Raw genomic sequence first — 18,157 nt, 5'->3', positions numbered from 1 at the left:
TCAATCCAGCAGGGATCACACAGTAAAGAGAGAAAAACAGAACCAACTGTTCCCACATGTTATCTTATGTCTCACATGTACACTATAGTGCACATAAGAATGCTAACACACATACACAAAATAAATAAATGTCCTCACACTAGCAAGATGACTCAGATACTAATTAACCAAGGCTGGGGACCTACGTTCAATCCAGCAGGGATCACACAGTAAAGAGAGAAAAACAGAACCAACTGTTCCCACATGTTATCTTATGTCTCACATGTACACTATAGTGCACACAAGAATGCTAACACACATACACAAAATAAATAAATAATATTTTTTAATAAAAACTATGGTTCTTATTTACATAACATCCTTTTTCTCTGGTAGAATAAGATAATGACTTTGAATCCCTGGTTGCTTTAAAATGCTTTCACCATACATTATTTACTTTGTGTATAGGCATACAGGGAGAGGCACACATGCATGGTATATTTGAGGAGGTCAGAAGGCAACTTCAAGAATGAGTTCTCATCTTGTACCATGGAGATCCTGAAGATGTACTCCAGTTGCTCTGATAAATGCCATGACCAAGGGAAACTTGTGGAAGAGCAATTTTACTTAGGCTTACAGTTACGGAGGGAGACGTCCCTCTGGAGACATGCATGTCAGTAGACAACCAGAGCAGGGATCTGAGCGATCACATCCTCAAGCCTGAGGGTGAAGCACACAGATCAATCTGGAAGAAGGAGAAGACTATGAACTCTAGAAGGCCACCCCGGTGACATCATTCCTCCAGTAAAGCTGTACCACCTCCCCAGTGTCATCAGCTGAGGGTCAAGTGTTCAAATACCTGATCCTATGGGGGACATTCTCATTCAACACACCTCAAGACGAAACTCAACTTGTCAGGCTTGGAGGTAAGCACATTTACCCATGAAGCTGTGTCACTGACCCATGAGTCAACAGGTCTTAACTCCAGCCAGCAAACCCAGAATTATCTGGGAAGCATAGAACAAAGTAATTCTTTGTCTCACCCCAGATTCTAACTCAGTAGACCAGAGGCCTAGAAATCGACAAGTTCCCATATTAGCCAAGAAATACAATCCAAAAGTCATACCTACTTTTAGATTTTCTTATTCCTGGATTTCTTCCCCAAACTGAGTTGCCCAGAGACACATGTGCCTCTGTCGATATCAGGAATTCAGAGGCGTTTTCAGGATAAGTGTATAGTGGCCGTGTAAGTGGTAGACTTTGATTAACACAGAACCAGAAGCCAAGCTCTTCTGTGCATGTGTTTGGAATACATCCTACACACAAAGAAAATCAGCAGTGCACCTCAGTTAGGGTGCATGTGTGATTTTAGGGTGCAAACTAGCATCATCCTCATGGTATTAACAACTCTCAGGAAACTAACATTTACCCTCCATAATTTCTAACACTTACCAAATAACTTAATAATAACCTGGCTAGTTCTTGGTTGCCATACATAAATCAGCTTTAATGAGGGCACAGGATGTTTATCTTCAGTGCTAAAGGTGACCCATCAGATATGTCATCACAAAAGCAGCTATACTGGGTCAACACAAAGTAAAGGATGTTTACATTTGCCCATCTTCCAGACCCAGGCTAACAAAGATCGCTTTTCAGGCATCAGTTCTAACACTACTGTATTGTATTTGACAAACTAGTCCATGACCATAAATATTTCTAAATTTCTTTTCCTCTAACATCATCTTTCAAAAGCTGTCTGTAGATGGCTAAGTACCACTTTCTGGGAATCTTATACTATCATAACATGAGGGAAAATATTCACTTAACATTCTTGTCATAGTCTCTTGACCTATGTATGTTATCAGTCCCTTCCCTCCCCCCCAAAGAGAACTTGTTCTGGGGAAAGTCACAATAGAATGCGTGTCTGTATAGTTACTTCACAAATCACAAGTGTGAGCAATTCTCACTGTGCTTCACATGGATGTGACAGATGAGTGTCCTGCTGTTGTAGACATCGTGAGGAAAAAGCAAGAGCACTGATAAACTATCTAGAACATCCTCAAAATTCAAGGTGCATTTCTTTTCTGAGAAAATATTGCAAGCTTGATGTCAGCTATACATATAGTAAGTAGAGGACTCACTAAGATAACATTCTGCTCATAACAACAACTACTGAACAACAGCTTGGTGAGTTCTGACGTATGGGAAGGTCATTTTTAAGCAGTAGCATTCAGCCACCAATTATTTTCACCCTCACACATGCAGGCAATGCCGAAAACTGGCTGGCATTTGAAGTCTTTACTGGCTCTGGGGTGGGGGATGGAATGATTGCCTGTCTTTGGCAGGTCTGAGCTATCACTGAAACAAAGGTCACAGGGCAGGAAGAGAAGAGAGATTGGATTCTAAGACCTCTGCTTAACCTCAAGCACTAATATTTAATGCTCTGCTCTTACAGTGCCTGAAGTCCCCAGGAGAAAGAGATTAGCTGATCTTTGTCTGCCTGTGGTGAGAGCCAAGGCCATACTTCATCTTCAAGACTGGCTGTCACTTGGATCTGACCTCAGAAAGTGTTCCTGTGGCTCTTAAGGGATCTGGTTAGTTTCCCAAATTATAAAATAAGCAAACCTGGACTCTGACTCTCATTTGTATTTTTCTAAATGACATGACCCCGGGATGGCATTAGCCTCATCAGAAGCCACACCAATGGATTCTTCCATTCTTATACTTTTCAGTTTCCAAAACTAAATTAATATTAATTAATAATGATAATAATCTCTTTTCTTTTTATAGTACTTAGTCTTTGGTATTTCTTCATAGCAACAACAATAAAAAAAAAAGACTGATAGACTAGAATTGGGTTTTAGAAAACACTACACTCAAGAGTTACAAATGTAGAAACACAACCAAATGATCTTGTACCTGCTTCTGTTGCTTGTTTTTGTAATCATTCTATGGATTGCATTTGTACCTTACCTGTGTTTCAGAAAAAGAAAGCATGTAAAATATGTCCGTCTACCAGACAAGAAAACAACAATAATAAAAAATAATAAATAACGGTTTTCCCCTGTGAAACGCAATGTGGCACAAAGACACTGGTTAATTTAGTTCTTTCAGAACAATAGAATTGCCCTAATTCAATATTGCCTGAATAAAAAACAAAAATAAGACTACCACATTAGCTAGCTAAGCCATGGAAATTTAGACAATGCACATTAGCAAGACACAGCAGCTTAGATCACCTTGGGGTGTCCTTGAAAAAAATCAAAAATAGAAACCCCTCACTGCAACCCTTGGCTGCTGGCTTCTCTCTGTTCCCTTAGGCTTGTTTGTTTGGTTTCGTTTGGGTATTTTTTGTTTTGGGGGGAGGTTGCGTTTGTTTGTTTGTTTGATGCTCTGGCTGAACCATGGTTTGCATCCATGAGCTCACCTCAAAATTCTTCTTGGCACCTCACTTTCCGTAGTGACATCGACTTGTGTGAGAACCACTGTGATTTCTCATGGCAATCAAGTCATACACAGCCTGGCAAGATGGTTCAGCAGGCAAAGGTGCTGGTCACCAAGCCTGATGACATGGGTTTGAAAACCAGAATCCTAGGACCGATGTGGTAGAATGGCAGACCCGATTCCCTCAGGTTGTCCTCTTCATTCCACATGTGTGGCATGGCACATGCATACAATTAATTAATATAAGAAATAATTGAAGGATTTAAGTCTCCTGTATTTAATTTTATTTGCTATCCCCAGAACACAATAGCTGAATGCTGAAATTTCTAAATATGCTCCAACAACCTCTGATATTCCCTTTATGAAAAGACCAGAAAACGTTTTATATTCAGGAGCTGTGGTAAACTAGCTAGTAAATGTGTGTGTGTGTGTGTGTGTGTGTGTGTGTGTGTGTGTGTATAGAAGTCCATTAGTTTGAGACACTTTACATTCTCCTGTGCTTCTAAGATTCCAATTTGAGAAATATGAGGCAGCCTTACATCATAAATTTCTGAGATATAAACCATCTGCACGCGTGTTGACAAATGTCTGTAAGGTTAGAAACACACACTGAATTGATAGCCAAGGGACATTCCACATGCAACACGCACTAACACAAATTCTCACTGTCTTCTTATTCCATAGTAACTTGGCGAATGAATAACTTTTAAAGGACCGCAATGGGGTTAGAGCCAATGAAAAGCTTGACATTGTGGGTGGGAAAGAATCGTTTCCACTGTTGCTTGCACTGGGTCTCCAGTTAGCCACATCATGTGGACTTCCCACACCCTGGGAATCAAGGGACATTTCCTGTGTCCCAATCATCCACAGTTCATTGTCATCGATGTGCAACAAGCCGTATGTGTTCTTAGTGAAAATTGGGCACAGCTCTGGTCTAGATATAAAAGAAAAACAGCTTGTATAATAGATACGGGGGTCATATTTTCCAAGATTCTATACACACACTCATATACCACACAAAGACACACACACATACACACTCAAAATCATGAAAATAAAAGTTAATTTCCACATAAAACAATGATAAAAGAATTTCTTTAGATGGTCACTTGGGCACATATTATTTCTCTGTGTTTACGTTTAAGGCCCTATATAGCATGCTCAACCACGGGTTAGTAAACTGCCGGGAAGTGCTGTTTGCTTGCTGTTCTAGACAGTCCGCCCCAAACACCAGCCAACTCAAATGCCTGCTCTGCCATTAAACACACTAAAATAAACTGGAGCTGACCTCAAGCTGACTTCTGCCCTTCCAACTGTTCATTGAGACAGTGCAGTTGGTGCTTAGATTGGAAATCCATTTGTAGGGGCTTAGTTTCCATAGCGCCTCCCTTCAAGTAACTTGGGACTATCTGAAGAAGCATTTTAAAACTGATACTGGACATGTTTCATTTGTTCGCTTTACGTAACTTTAAATTAGACAGATACTCTAAAAATTAAAGCTTCACTCCGATAGGTATCTTCAAATACTGTCTCTTTGTAACAATTTATTTTTTTCCCACTACGTGAACAAAACTCCCTTCTGTCCTTCTTAAGAGCGTTCTAAACATATAATTAATTTCTCTTCATTTCAGCATACCACACTAGCCTTCTAATTGCCTATGTTCTGCCCTCTGCTTCCGAAAATGTTAAGCCAAGTTTCTCAAGAGACCAAGCACCTTTAGAAATACTCCATTAGTGTAGTCAGCCTAGTCTCTACATTACAGTGACAAGGGACAGAAAGTGCAATTTCTCTTTGAAATTTTCTAGTCGGGGTGGATTAGCAATTAGAGAACATTTAATTACATTTCTTTCTATGTGTGGGTCTGGCTGCCAAACTGCACTTCCCCCATTAGAAACTCTACACTCCATTCAAGGTGTGCTTTCACAAAGACGAAAAAAATTAGAAGACAAAAATGACCATCAAAATTATCTAGATACTATTTTGGTTCTTGTTTTCTCAAAGTAATCTAATTTCTATGTTCAGCTTCTTAATAGATATGTGTGGAGATTTAAAACACACCCTTCATTTGCGTGATTTACTCAATTACTTGGCTTGAAATTGTCATCAATTTCTCATACAAATTCCATGAGCAGTAAAAATAATTAAGTTCCATTGTATCCTAGAGGTTTGGTTTTGGAAAGGAACATACCAGTCCTGGTTAAATCAGATGCTCTTCAACTTAAATGCCTATTCCAGGAAATCTTTAAAGTTGAGATGGCCTTTCAACCACAGGACTTCTTAAGCAGAAAGCAGAAATCACAAAAATGAAGAGACTTCTAGCACTCATTTTTCCTGTCAGTGTTGGGTCTGGTGCCTTTTTAAGATGTCCTGTGCTAAAGGTTCCATCACTTGAAGCTGGTTGGGTAGTGGACTTGTGTGTGTGTGTGTGTGTGTGTGTGTGTGTGTGTGTGTGTGTGTGTGTTGTTGGTCTATGTAATTTTGCTTTTACAATGTTGGCAGTCAGAAGGAGCCTTCTAATTTTATTCACCATGATGATAGGCCCTAGCGTTTTAATTATTTTTCATGTTGTGAGTAATTTATTATTCATTGGGTATCTTCCCTGTAAATCTTGCCCTCACTCTATAAGATTTTTCTTTGGTGTCCAACAAAGGGTTTCATTGCAATAAGAATCAAGGTGTGTCTAAGTTCTTACCCAGAGCCCAAACAATGCCAGCCTTCCAGACCAGCCCAGGAGTTTGGGGTGGAGAAACAGAGTCATTATAGAATATCTTCATCCCTGTGCCCAGGGAGCACCACAGTTATCATCCATGCCCTCCTGACAGAACATCTCCTAGCACATCCTGCTGCAAAGACTAATTTAGGATCTGGAAGACCAGGACTAGAACTGATTCTCACTGGGGTTCGAAGCCAAGAGAGACTCTACGCAATGGACTGGCTTCTCTTCAGAAATATTTGCCTTCTGATCCTATTTATGGTAAGTGGAAAATTGAGGTCTGGGAAGAAAAGGGTCTAGCTCTTGTTTTTTCTGTCCACCTTCAGGTTTCTATATGGACTTTCTTATTTTAATCTGCTTTCTGCAAAGATCTGGCAAAGAGCCCAGCCTCTGTAGGTCCTCGAGACCTCTCTGTGGCACAAGGGACTTGCTGGGTTGAAGGAGAGTGAGAATGGGCAGAATTAAATTGATCCAGCATGACATCAAATCATATTACTAGGGAACTTCTAAACTCCACGATTGGGCATAAAAATAATTCCACTTCTTTTTTATTTATACTTAAATTAGACAGGTTGTTATGAAAATTCAGAGGGCTTGAAATCTGAAGGGGGCAAAAATTGATCAAGCCCAATGCTGATAAACAGCTACTACCCTCTGATAAATGGTTAATCCCCTATGAGTGTCGTACAAAGAAGAGGACTGTCAACTTTGTCAAAATTATGTTGCAACTTTTTATGAAATATTTAAGTCTCATTAAAAAAGCATCCCTAAAGGCCAGGAAGGGAACATTTAAATGATCTGTTTATTTAAAGTAAACACTTGTGCCTTGGCTATAGAATTATTTCTGTCCCACTCTGCAGTGGCCCAGGTGTGAACATAGCCAGCATCTCATATTCTTGAAAGAAAGATGACAACTACTTCTAATCCTATGTCTGTAGGGAAAGCCAAGCTCAGGATAGACAAGGAATCAAACCATTTCCAATTAGAAAATTTTGCTTGAAGAAACAATTAAAACGGTTTGGACTGGATCAAACTTAAGCCAACTGATGATCAAATGACAGAGCATAGAAGTCAAAGAGCATCTTACAAATAACATAATGATAAGGGAAGGAAGGCATCCCTTTTTCAAAGAAAATCAAACACCTGGTTGTCTACCTGTCTCTGAGAAATGTCCACCTATGTGCGCTAACAGAAACTTGCAAAATGACACCTTTGCTAACTCAGGCAAGGGGCATTATCCCGGTTTATCAGAACATTGTTCTTAGCAGTTCTATCAGCCAGGCATGGTACAGGCAGGGCTGGGAGGATGGGAGTGCAGCCCTGGCCAGTTGGCACAGTAAGATCATTCCAGAGCTTACTTTCTAATGGACTGCAAGTGTGGCACAGGTACCAACACTGCCCAAGGGCATGGAGCCCAAGCTTGAAATGGAACATGGGAACAGTGGAAGAACATTCCATTCTCCATTTAGAAGATAGATTATTAAAACAATTCTTTAAAAGAGTTTTAGAAAATTCCAGGTATCAGTGCACTGCCTTATTGCAATGGCCAGTTTGAAAAAATAAAAGAATCGTTTAATAAAAGGGGGCTGAAAGAAAATTCCAGAAGCTACTGGGTACTTCATAGCTAGAGTCAACTGACAAGATGCTCCTCTTACTATGCTTTTGTGGGCTGTTTTCATGCTTTCCCTGTGGTACACCTTTAGGGCTAAGCATGGAAAACTATACTTCTCAAGAGTTTAGACACAATGTACAGGCACTCGATCTGGCTATGGCTTTCTTCACGGGCATGCTTAACAATAAAATTGTGTAATTGAAGAGTTCATTTCTTTGATCTGGAATGAGAATCATAATTCAGGTTCTCAGGATCTCCCTTGGGTAGTGCTAAGCTATTTTCCCATGGTAATGTTAATGGTCACTGATGCTGAATTCTTCTTCAATTCTCACTGAAACTGAAGTTTTTTGTGCTGGGTTTGGATGGTAACTGTGAAAGATGTATGCTCTTAAACATTTGCAAAGCTTCCGTTGTAATGTCTGCAAATGGGGAGTGAAGATGTGCAGCACACTTAGACAAAAAGATTGAGGAGAATGTACATGATAGTGTGGGAAAATGCATGTTCTTCCTACTTTACTGCCACTGAACTCCATCCCTTTTCCCATTAACTAAATCAAAGCCTGTCTATGACATCATGTCAACTTACTCTCATGAGGGCGTGGCAACTTCTCAGGGTTACTGATTTTGTGTCTGCTAGTTCTCAACCACAAGAAGTACTTAGGACAAGGTTTTGAGAGACAGCCAATCAAAAGTACTCAAACCTGGAGGTTTCAGTGGGGCGTTTCATTCCATCACAAGGTGCCTTGCTATCTCTCTCCTGTGGATACTCATCATGCTCTTCTGCCATAAACTGGATGAGGAACAATTGACATTCACCGATACTCGGCTGTCCCAAGTTTGAGTCATGGTTCCCTTCAAAGAGGCTGTGTAGCTTTGGGAGAGCAATCTGTTCTTCCAGGGCTTTATTGTGCCCCGTGGAGACTGTGCACTTAGACATGATGTCACTAAGATGCTTCCACAATAGAAACTCTGGACTCCTCTAATTACTACCACGAACAGCTTATCCAATAGAAGTTCATGCCTGGCTATGGAATTTGGTTTTCATAAATTTGCCTGGAGAATCGAAAGAGGTGGGCAATGCTGTAGGGTGAATAAATTTTATTAGGCAGGAATCACCAGAGACTGGACAGTTATTAGGCAAATGAGACCTATTTTTATGGAGTTAATAAGATTATAAAAAGCAGTCACTGATCAGATAAGAATTTTGACTGACACATGTTGACCAAGCATTCTACAAGTGACATGTAAACATTCCCATCAAACACCCTGGCTCTTGGAAAGTAAAGTATGTAGATGATGAAGCAGATGATATTATCTTACCCTAAGTTGAAAATAGGCATTAAAATTTAAAAGCATAGTAGAACTAACCTATCCTCATTAACTTAGTCCTCACAGTAAACAACATTATTTTGGTCCAATTGGTCTTTAAAAAATTGGCAAACAAACTTTCAGAAACCCAATGATGGGGTGAAAAAAATGCATTGTTCCCTTTGTTCTAAAGCCTAGAAAACTTTAAATGATTGGTTTCCAAATGACTGTCACAGAGGCTATGGTGTCCTCATCAACGGGAGACTCATGAAACTAAATCTTACTTCCTGTTTTGGTAGTGGTGGTGGTGATGATGGTATAGAAGGCTAAAGACTTGCATATAGTATGTATATTTTATAAGACAACTGGACAATTTTATATTTTCATCTTCAAAGTGTTGTGGTGTTTTGTGGCAGGAATTTTACATAAGAATAATTTTTATATCCTATCAGCTAACTAGTATTACAACCATAATAAAACCACTAACTTTAGCACATCTTTTTTTCAATAAGCTTTACCTAGAGATAGAGTTGCAGAATAAAAATTCTATCTAATCCTCTGGATACTGTGGCCAACTGGCCAACCCATCTGAATCAGTGAGTTCCAGGCCCCTTGAAAGACTCAGAAAACAACAAACGCAGGGCTGGTGGGGGTGGGGATGGGGGAGCACATGTGAGAAACAAAACCTAGAGTTGACCTCTGACCTCTGGCCTCCAAACACATGATTATACTATGTGCTCACACACACACATGAACACCAACACAGATAAACAGAGAAGAATACACACACACACACACACACACACACACACACACACACACAGAGTCCAGCTCTAAAAATATTACATGGCTTTTTATACTAAAATACTTTTTATTTTGCTTCTTTGGTTGTTTGTTTGTATTTGTGGTAGTAGTGGTAATTTTTTGTTCACTCTTGTTGTTGTTGTTGTTGTTCTTGTTCTTGTTCTTGTTCTTGTTGTTCTTGTTTGACTGGTTAGTTGGTTTGGTTTTGGTTTTTCAAAGTAAGGTTTCTTGGCTATCCTGGAACTAGTTTTGTAGATCAAGATGGCCTCCAACTCACAGAGCTCCACCTGCCTCTACCTCCTGAGTGCAGGGATTAAAGTCTTGTACCACAATTGCCTGCTGTTTATTTTTACAAGACACTTCTCTTCCTTTAAGAACATCCTGCATCCTAAATACCTAGTTTTACTGTTTCTTCCTAAAGCCTAAGATCCAGGGAAAAGCTCTTTGAGATGCAATTGGACCGTTGACTGGGCTGTGGCCATGTTTCCTCCCTGCTCTCAATGCTGCTGCAGCTGGAATTCCCCTGTGACGCACTGCAGCTCTGATGATAGGCTGGGAGACAGGAGTGACCAGCATAAAGCCCTGGAACATTACTTGCATGAGAAATGTTTGCCCTTCCTTTCTACATAGAAAATTACATGGCTTACAAACGAAAAGGCCAGTACTTGTTATGCCTTCAATTACAAACAAAAGTAGTATAATTAGGCTTGAACTTGGCATCTCTACCATAAGCCTAGGAAGATGGCAACTGCTTTACTCAATAATTTTATGAGCATTATTTGAGGAAGAACTGCTCATTAATAAGTTGGTCCTGGACGACTTCAAAATTGACTTCAAAAGGACAAGTCATAGAGAGAGTGGAAAAATCCTTATTCAGTAGCTATTACTTTAAATATAAATATAAGAGACAGAATATAAGGGATTAATGCATTTTAATATTGCAATGAGTCCAGAATATACTGCTGATGTAAGATCACCAGGTAGTCTGGGGAAAATATTGAAAGAAAGCATAGGACCAAGAGAAATTTCTGATATTTGCTAAAACGAAATAGAAGTGAAATATTGTATATTTCACTCTTCCATTGAAATTTAACATCAGAACTTGGCATGCATGCAAAGAACATTGCCTGTCATTTATTTTGTCAATGAAACTCGTTTAGTGAATGACTAGCTTCAGTTTCTAACATGGATCCTAGTTCATGCTATTGGCACATTTCCCACACACCCACAGCTTTTATACAGGGACTGGATTTCCCAATGAGCTTGAAAGCCTTAAACTGAGATGAGGAAGAGTCTGGTCTCTAGGGTGTGGTCTGCCATGGTCACCTTACATTGGTCACCTTGCCATTCTGTCACCTTACAGCAACAAACATCTTACTGCTAACAATATTATTTCAAGATAGTCTGAAAAGTAAATGCATTGCAATGAGAGAGACAGACAGAGAGAGAGAGACAGAGACAGAGACAGAGACAGAGAGACAGAGAGAGAGACAGAGAGACAGAGACAGAGAGAGAAGAGTGAATTAAGCTAGTACTTATCATTCAGACTGTCTGAGGCTGAATCCAATTCTTCAAGACCAAAATTCTTTTGGTTGAACTAAAATCTATTCCTATCTCACTTGGGGGACAATTCCAACCCTGACGTGCATCTCTTGTGGTGTCTGACATATTCCAGTATCTGTTTTTGTTCTTTGTTGCCCCCTTTGGCCTTACTTTTCACTGTGTTCTCACAAAATAGCACATATATGTGGGAGACAGCGTCTCATTACCTAAAACATCTCCTTCCATAAATACAGTTAACTCTAAAATAAGGGCACCCAGAGAAGAAGGGTAGATGGAAAGCGGTCTCAGCCTGTGGCCCTCAGAAACAAGCCCAGTTCGGAAGCCACATCTCTCCAAGTTATTTTACTCCTTCGGCAGCAGGTGCCTCTAGTTTCGTCTCTAGTATTCTATCGTCCTGACAACTGGTTCAGCCAGTTCCCTTGTACATGGGAGTCTCTAGGCAGGCTTTCCAGCCAAGCCACATCACAGGAGGATGGCTGGCCCACGTGTGTTCTGAAAAGGTAACTTTCCCAGGCGAGGGATTTCTCCAGGCGTCCAGAAGCCTGTGCTGTAGCTCACAGCTTGACAACCATGCAGCTCAGCTTGATGAGCATTGTCCTCTAGAGTTTTCTCTAAGGCACCCATCCCCAGATGTTTTCCTGCATGGCGAGGTAACAGGGCTCAGTCCCACAGTCCCACAGGCTGAGCTCTTTCAGGGAGTCCAGATAAGACATCTGCCCAGAGATCTGGCATTGCAGGTGCTCTGGCTTTGTAAAGGTCAGTAGGAGAGGAGGGATGTGGAGGTTACACACAAGGATCACTGGGGCTGCCCTGGAGGTTGGTCAGTCATCAGCTGAGCTGGCCTCTGGGAAGAGGCACTTAGCTCTTTTAAATAAGCCCCACATCTGGCTAATGTGGTAAATTTCAGTTCTTTTGATTAAGCAGTACTTTTGCGTATAGAGGAACACCACGCCCACACTCCCCAATGCGGAAGGCCTTTCCCTAGCCCTTCCTCTTCACAGATGTGCCAATTCGCTACCGCTGTGCTTTCCACATCTCGACTCTGTCCAGATGGAGACCTACTTAGATTTGAAACAAGAAGAGCTAGGGGACTATCTAAGGTCACCTAAGAGCACAGAAAGAATGTGTTCATCTGTCTCTAACTCCCGGGAATTTGTCTCTGACTACAGCGCTTTGTACCAGGTCAGATTACAGGTTAGGGTGTGACCCCCCACTATGGGACAGCAGTTCTTTACCTTTAAAGCTATACTGATCTAAGAGACTTGTCAGTGACTTGGTGAAAGCATAGGAACAGTCATTTTGATGAAGGGCACAGTCGTGTCAAATGGTCTAAGGGCAAAAATGCTTTTAAAGAAAATGTTTTCTAGATCCTCAGCTTTCGTGCACACGTAGATACACACATACATTAGGAGAACATGTATGCACATGCACCTTTTCCACAAGTCGACGTACTCCTCTTTTTAAAAACTTCACACCACTCACCCTTAGGAAACAGAAGGATGCAGAGCAGGGCAGTGTGAAGTTGTCTGAGAAAACAGACCGGGAGATAGTGAGGTGGCACTGACTCAAAAAACTCAGAAGCTCGTAGAGAACCCTTTACAAGTAAAGTGGTTTTGAATAGTCCAACAAAACTGGGCAGCCTGTAAGACTCATCAGCTGAGAAGTCGCTTTAAGATGATTTCAAGGATGGATTGTTTTGCAGATTTAGGTTGTATAATTTGGAATAAGTTTAAAGAATTATCTGGGTCTGGTGGCGTGAGCCTATACTCCCAGCTACCCAGGAAACCGAGGCAAGAGAGGCAGAAGCAGAAGGACCACCTAAGCCGCTTAGTGGGATGCTGTGTCAAAATAAAGAGTACAACAGATCCAGAGACAGGGCTGGGTACTGGCCTGTGTCGGTCTTCAGCGATGAGAAGAGAATCTAATGACCTTGCCAAGAGAAAGTTCTAGTGATGCTGCCTACACAGTAATGTTAACGAGTACCCTTGGGACTGCACACACAGGCAAAGGATAAAGCCAAATAAAGCAGGATGCAATGCTTGTTTAATTCTAATAATAGGCTTATCCAAAATGAGTTCTGGAAAACTCCATCCATTCGTAGCAAGACGCTTCTGATCAACTTTTAGTCTCTACACTTAGATCTCCATATTTGCATATCGTCTATCAATCACACTGCTTTCTATTATTGTAAAGCTAATGCAGTCAGTTGGTTCATCGGGAGAAACAGGATATTGGAGGTCAGGGGAAAACAGAAACTAAACAAATTCCAACTCAAAAGCACTTAGTTATCTATTGTGTCTCCAATGGAGGACAATGAGTATCAAGTAACAGTGGCATTTAAACTCTAGTTGCCCACCCTTAAAATGATACAAATTTTATTTTAGGCCTTCAGCATTTATACTATGTGAGAATTTACCTTTTGCAACCCTGACTTTATGATGAACAATTTTAGCTCTTAGTCACTACAGGAAGAGCTCAGAAAGCACATCCTTCCCTTCAAACATTGCTAAGATTCATAAATAAAAACCACAAAGGACAGCCGTAAGGTGACAAAAGCAGTCAGACATACACTGATTGAGAGCACGGGGCATAAATATGTTACCAAAATTCAGACAAAATTAAAAACAATTTGATAAAATTGATACTAAATGACTGGAAGCATCTGTGGGTGTTGTATAAAAAAATCATAATCAGCAGAACGGGGCCACACTCACTTGCTGCCCCACCACGAGATAGACGCAGTGTCAGCCCCGCAGGTTGGAGGCAGGCAGGAGCCAGGAGAGATAGCTCTCGCTCGCTGCAAAGCAGAAATTACCTGGCAAATCTCTCCTGGATTTATAAGCAGGACCCAGCTAAGACTCACTCTCGCTGCTTTCAAGTTAAAGTAGACTATCGGTTGATTATGGGTCTGAAGCTCCCAGCTCTGCTGGACTTCACCAAAGGTGAGTGGGGATGCAAGGCAATGATGCTACCACCATTCTGTCAGGCCTGAGATGATGTCAGGAATGGAGGAGGGCAACTTCTAAGAATGACGCAAAGTGGGAATGAGAGAAGACAGAGCAGAGAGAGTGGTGCTGAGGAAAAGATAAGAGTTTTTCCAATGGATTGGGGAGGTCCACATGTGTCTGTGTTCATGAAGCAGGCATACTTGTTCACATGTATGTATTTGTATATCGAGGTTACATGTGTGTACATGTGTGTGTTCACATGTGTCTGTTTATGTTTGAGGGTGTGTGTGTGTGTGTGTGTGTGTGTGTGTGTGTGTGTGTGTGTAAAATTAGAGGATAACTCCAGGTGTTGTTCCTTTGATTCCTGCAACTTTTTAAGAGTCAAGATCTCTCGTTGGTCTGCAACTCACTAGATAGCTATGCTAGTTGCCCAACAAGCTTCTAGGTTTCCACATGTCACTACTACCCATGACACCACCCATGGAATTACAAGACTAGCCCACCATACCTGGCTTGTAACATAGGTTTTGACATGGAATTGAGCATGGGTTCTCATACTTGGGAAGAAAGAGATTTAGCCACAGAACCATCTCCCCAAAATTTTCTAGGTAATGATCTCACATGCTCATTGACATAATATTACCGAGGTGGGCCCTCCAGCTGGGAATTGAATGTTACATTTAGTTTGTAGTCCTCACTGTGGGGTGTATGTGGTTCTTACTTACTCTAATTTCCCACTGACCAAAATGAACCAATGGCTACTAATGAGATCTCTAAAGCAGCCACCAAAGAAGATGTCTACAATAGTCACTGGCACAGAACCTTACAGCAATAATCACTAAGTACAAACAGCAAATTGTAAAATCATATGTAGTCTCTTCCGATTAAAACAACTGCAAATGTAGACTTAAGTGTTTGCAAAAAAAAAAAAAATCAAAGAAATTTTACTCTCTGAATAGTAAGATTCTGTTCGATTTTTTTTATATCTTCCAGAATGATCTGTTTTTCTAATAAAACTTTAGCCTTGAATCAAGACCATGGTTATAAAATAGTACATTCTGTGCAACCATTAAGTACTGATCTTCCTCCACAGGCTTAGACACTATTAATGTCTAATGAGATTCCACATGCAAAAGACAGTGACAGAAGAGTAGACTCGATACCGACTGGCAGATTTCTAGTTTGCTGTTGTCATTCCGGATTCATTTGCCATTTCAAGACCCATTTTGCTCTATTTCCCCCTGCACTCACTCTCATCTGTCAGAATCTGCTCTGTGTCTATGTCGGGTGACGTGCTCCCCGTTCTTAAGGTCCTCTTCTAGCTGGAGTTTGGGTAGCATCTTACCATCACCCCAAGTCTTCATAGCACCCTCAGATTGCCAAGTTCTTCTGTACAAGAAACAAAGGAACTGCTTGTTCTGTTCTTCCTGTCCCAACATGTCTATATAGTTCAACAGCTATGGAAAAGTTTTATATCTGTTTCTCGTGTGTGTGTGTGTGTGTGTGTGTGTGTGTGTGTGTGTGTGTGTGTGTGTGTATGGAGATCTGAGGTTAAAATTCCTATTTTTATCAAGTTAGAGTTAGAGTCTCTCACTGAACCTGGAGCTTTCTTTTTGTCTAGATTGGTTGGCCAACAGTCCCAGGAATCTGCCACCCTAGGGCTAGTGTTACAGATACATACCATAGTGCCTAGATTTTACAGGAAGTGTGGGCAGGGCCTCACTCTTCCACAGAAAGCATTTTATCCACTGAGCCATATCCTCAGCCCAAAAGTTATCTTTTTGTACTCTTGAAAAGTTCAAAAGGCTATTAACAACAAAAAAAAAGATCTGTATTTCATATCTATAATTCTAATTATATTTTATATTATTAATTGTTTATATACTTAAAATGATATAGGAAAATCATAATTTTGTAATTCTGATGCCTTCAAATTATGCAAATGTATGCTAATGCTTTGTCTTCTATTATAGGTGGTCCTAGGAGTGAACAGTGAATTTATCGTTGAGGTAATGTGTGACACCTATCTTCTCTACTTAAGATGAAAAGATAATTAGATGGCAAAGCACATCACGGATTACAAATTGAAATATTGGAAGCTGTAGTTATCCTGACAAAAGTAAAAGGCAGAATCTGAGCCAAACTGAAATAGCAACAGGAAGGGCTGTGGGTCCTGATTCCTAGGCCTCTAAGGCAAGGTTTCCAGAGCTTGTCTTAGCAACTTCTACTCTTCAAACACGCTAGTAGCCTACTTACAAGCTTCCCAACCTACAGCAAAACAAATGAAAGATACCAGTGATACTCTGTAAATTAAAGAAACACGCAAATTTTACAAATGCATAAATGGGCTCTTCTAGAGACATGAGACCATTCCAACACAGTTGGGGGCGGGGAGGTTTTGTCTGTCCAGAATTATAAATTAGAAAATCAATTATTTTGTTCCTCAATTTATCATTACCTCTGGGCACATCTTAGAATGCTAAGTGATTGTCGCAGTACACGGTCCCCTAACACTATGAGAAACATGAATCGTTTTTGCTTTAGGTAAAAGAATTAGACATAGAAAACGGCACCACAACCTGGCAGACTGTCAGGAGGCAGAAGCGAGAGTGGATCAAGTTTGCAGCGGCCTGTCGGGAGGGCGAGGACAACTCCAAGAGGAATCCGATTGCCAGAGTGAGTGACGGAAGAAGCCAGAGCTCACAGCAGAAGTATTTGCAGTTGAAAAGCTCTGGAATATTTGCTGTCATTGGCCTGGGTTGTTCAGATGTTATTTTTTCAATGTGTGTGCATGTGGCATGTTTGTGTAGGTAGATGCACTTGTGTGAAAGTGTCTGTGAAGGCCATTCGATGGGTCCCTCAGAGCTGTTTTCTCACCTTGTTCTCACTGATCGGGAGCTCACCCATTAAGCTAGGCTGGGTGACCAGTGAGCCCCAGGGATGTACCTGTCTCCACTTGCCATGCCCCTGGATCACAAGCACACGCCACTGAGTCCAAACTTCGTTAATGTGGGTTCTGGGGAGCAAACACTGGCCATCATGCTTACAAGGCAAGCACTTGACTGACCAAGACACAGTCCCAGCCCTGGGACACTATTAAATATCCCAAGCTAGAGGTTGATACACAACAGAAAATTTGTTTTAAGTCATTCTGAAAGATAGACTTGGATGTCCAGCATGAGTGGATGGAGCTGTGTCCTGTGCTCTGCTCTTTATGAACTGCATATGTCACAAGTCTGTGACAGTGGGAGACCAACTCCAAAACAATTGTTTAAAGTAAAGATGATGTGGTAAGTGCAAACCACATCTCTAAGCCCTGAAACTGGGTGTTTTTATAAAGAAAATTTCAATTACATTTGTGTGTGAGGGTGGGATGTGAAAGAGAATGTATAATAAAAAAGAGAGAACGTGTGTGTGTGTGTGTGTGTGTGTGTGTGTGTGTGTGAGAGAGAGAGAGAGAGAGAGAGAGAGAGAGAGAGAGAGAGAGAGAGAGAGAGAGTATGACAAAGAACAACTTGTGGGAGTCTCTCCTTCCATCAGGTGTGTTTTGAGGCTCAAACTCAGCTTGTCAGGCTGGGCTGCAAATGCATTTACACATCGAGCAATCTCACTGGCTGTAAAAGCCAAGCGCTGTAGCAGCCATCCACAAGCAAAGGCTAGCAATGAGAAAGAAATACTCTAAGAAAAACATGCACTTGCTCAGGCCATGAAAAGTTGGAGGCCACTTAATTCTGGACATCTTGACCCTGGACCTTCACTGAAATCAAGGAGGGTTGTCCACCAAA

At 41.0% G+C, this 18,157-nt stretch overlaps 1 protein-coding gene across 1 annotated transcript in view; it reads left to right on the top strand.

Annotated features, from left to right (window-relative positions):
- The first annotated feature begins 6,350 nt into the window (after window positions 1-6,350).
- Dsg4 (desmoglein 4) overlaps window positions 6,351-18,157 on the top strand; it is a 34,999-nt gene continuing 23,192 nt past the window's right edge. Inside the window, exons 1-3 of the mRNA XM_032885847.1 lie at window positions 6,351-6,398; window positions 16,346-16,381; window positions 16,917-17,048. Of these exons, the coding sequence (XP_032741738.1) occupies window positions 6,351-6,398; window positions 16,346-16,381; window positions 16,917-17,048 (216 nt within the window). The remainder of the gene's footprint in view (window positions 6,399-16,345; window positions 16,382-16,916; window positions 17,049-18,157) is intronic.

This window comes from Rattus rattus, chromosome 15 (genome assembly GCF_011064425.1).
Source record: "Rattus rattus isolate New Zealand chromosome 15, Rrattus_CSIRO_v1, whole genome shotgun sequence".
Classification (NCBI taxonomy): Eukaryota; Metazoa; Chordata; class Mammalia; order Rodentia; family Muridae; genus Rattus; species Rattus rattus.
This window is presented reverse-complemented; position numbering and strand designations above follow the sequence as displayed.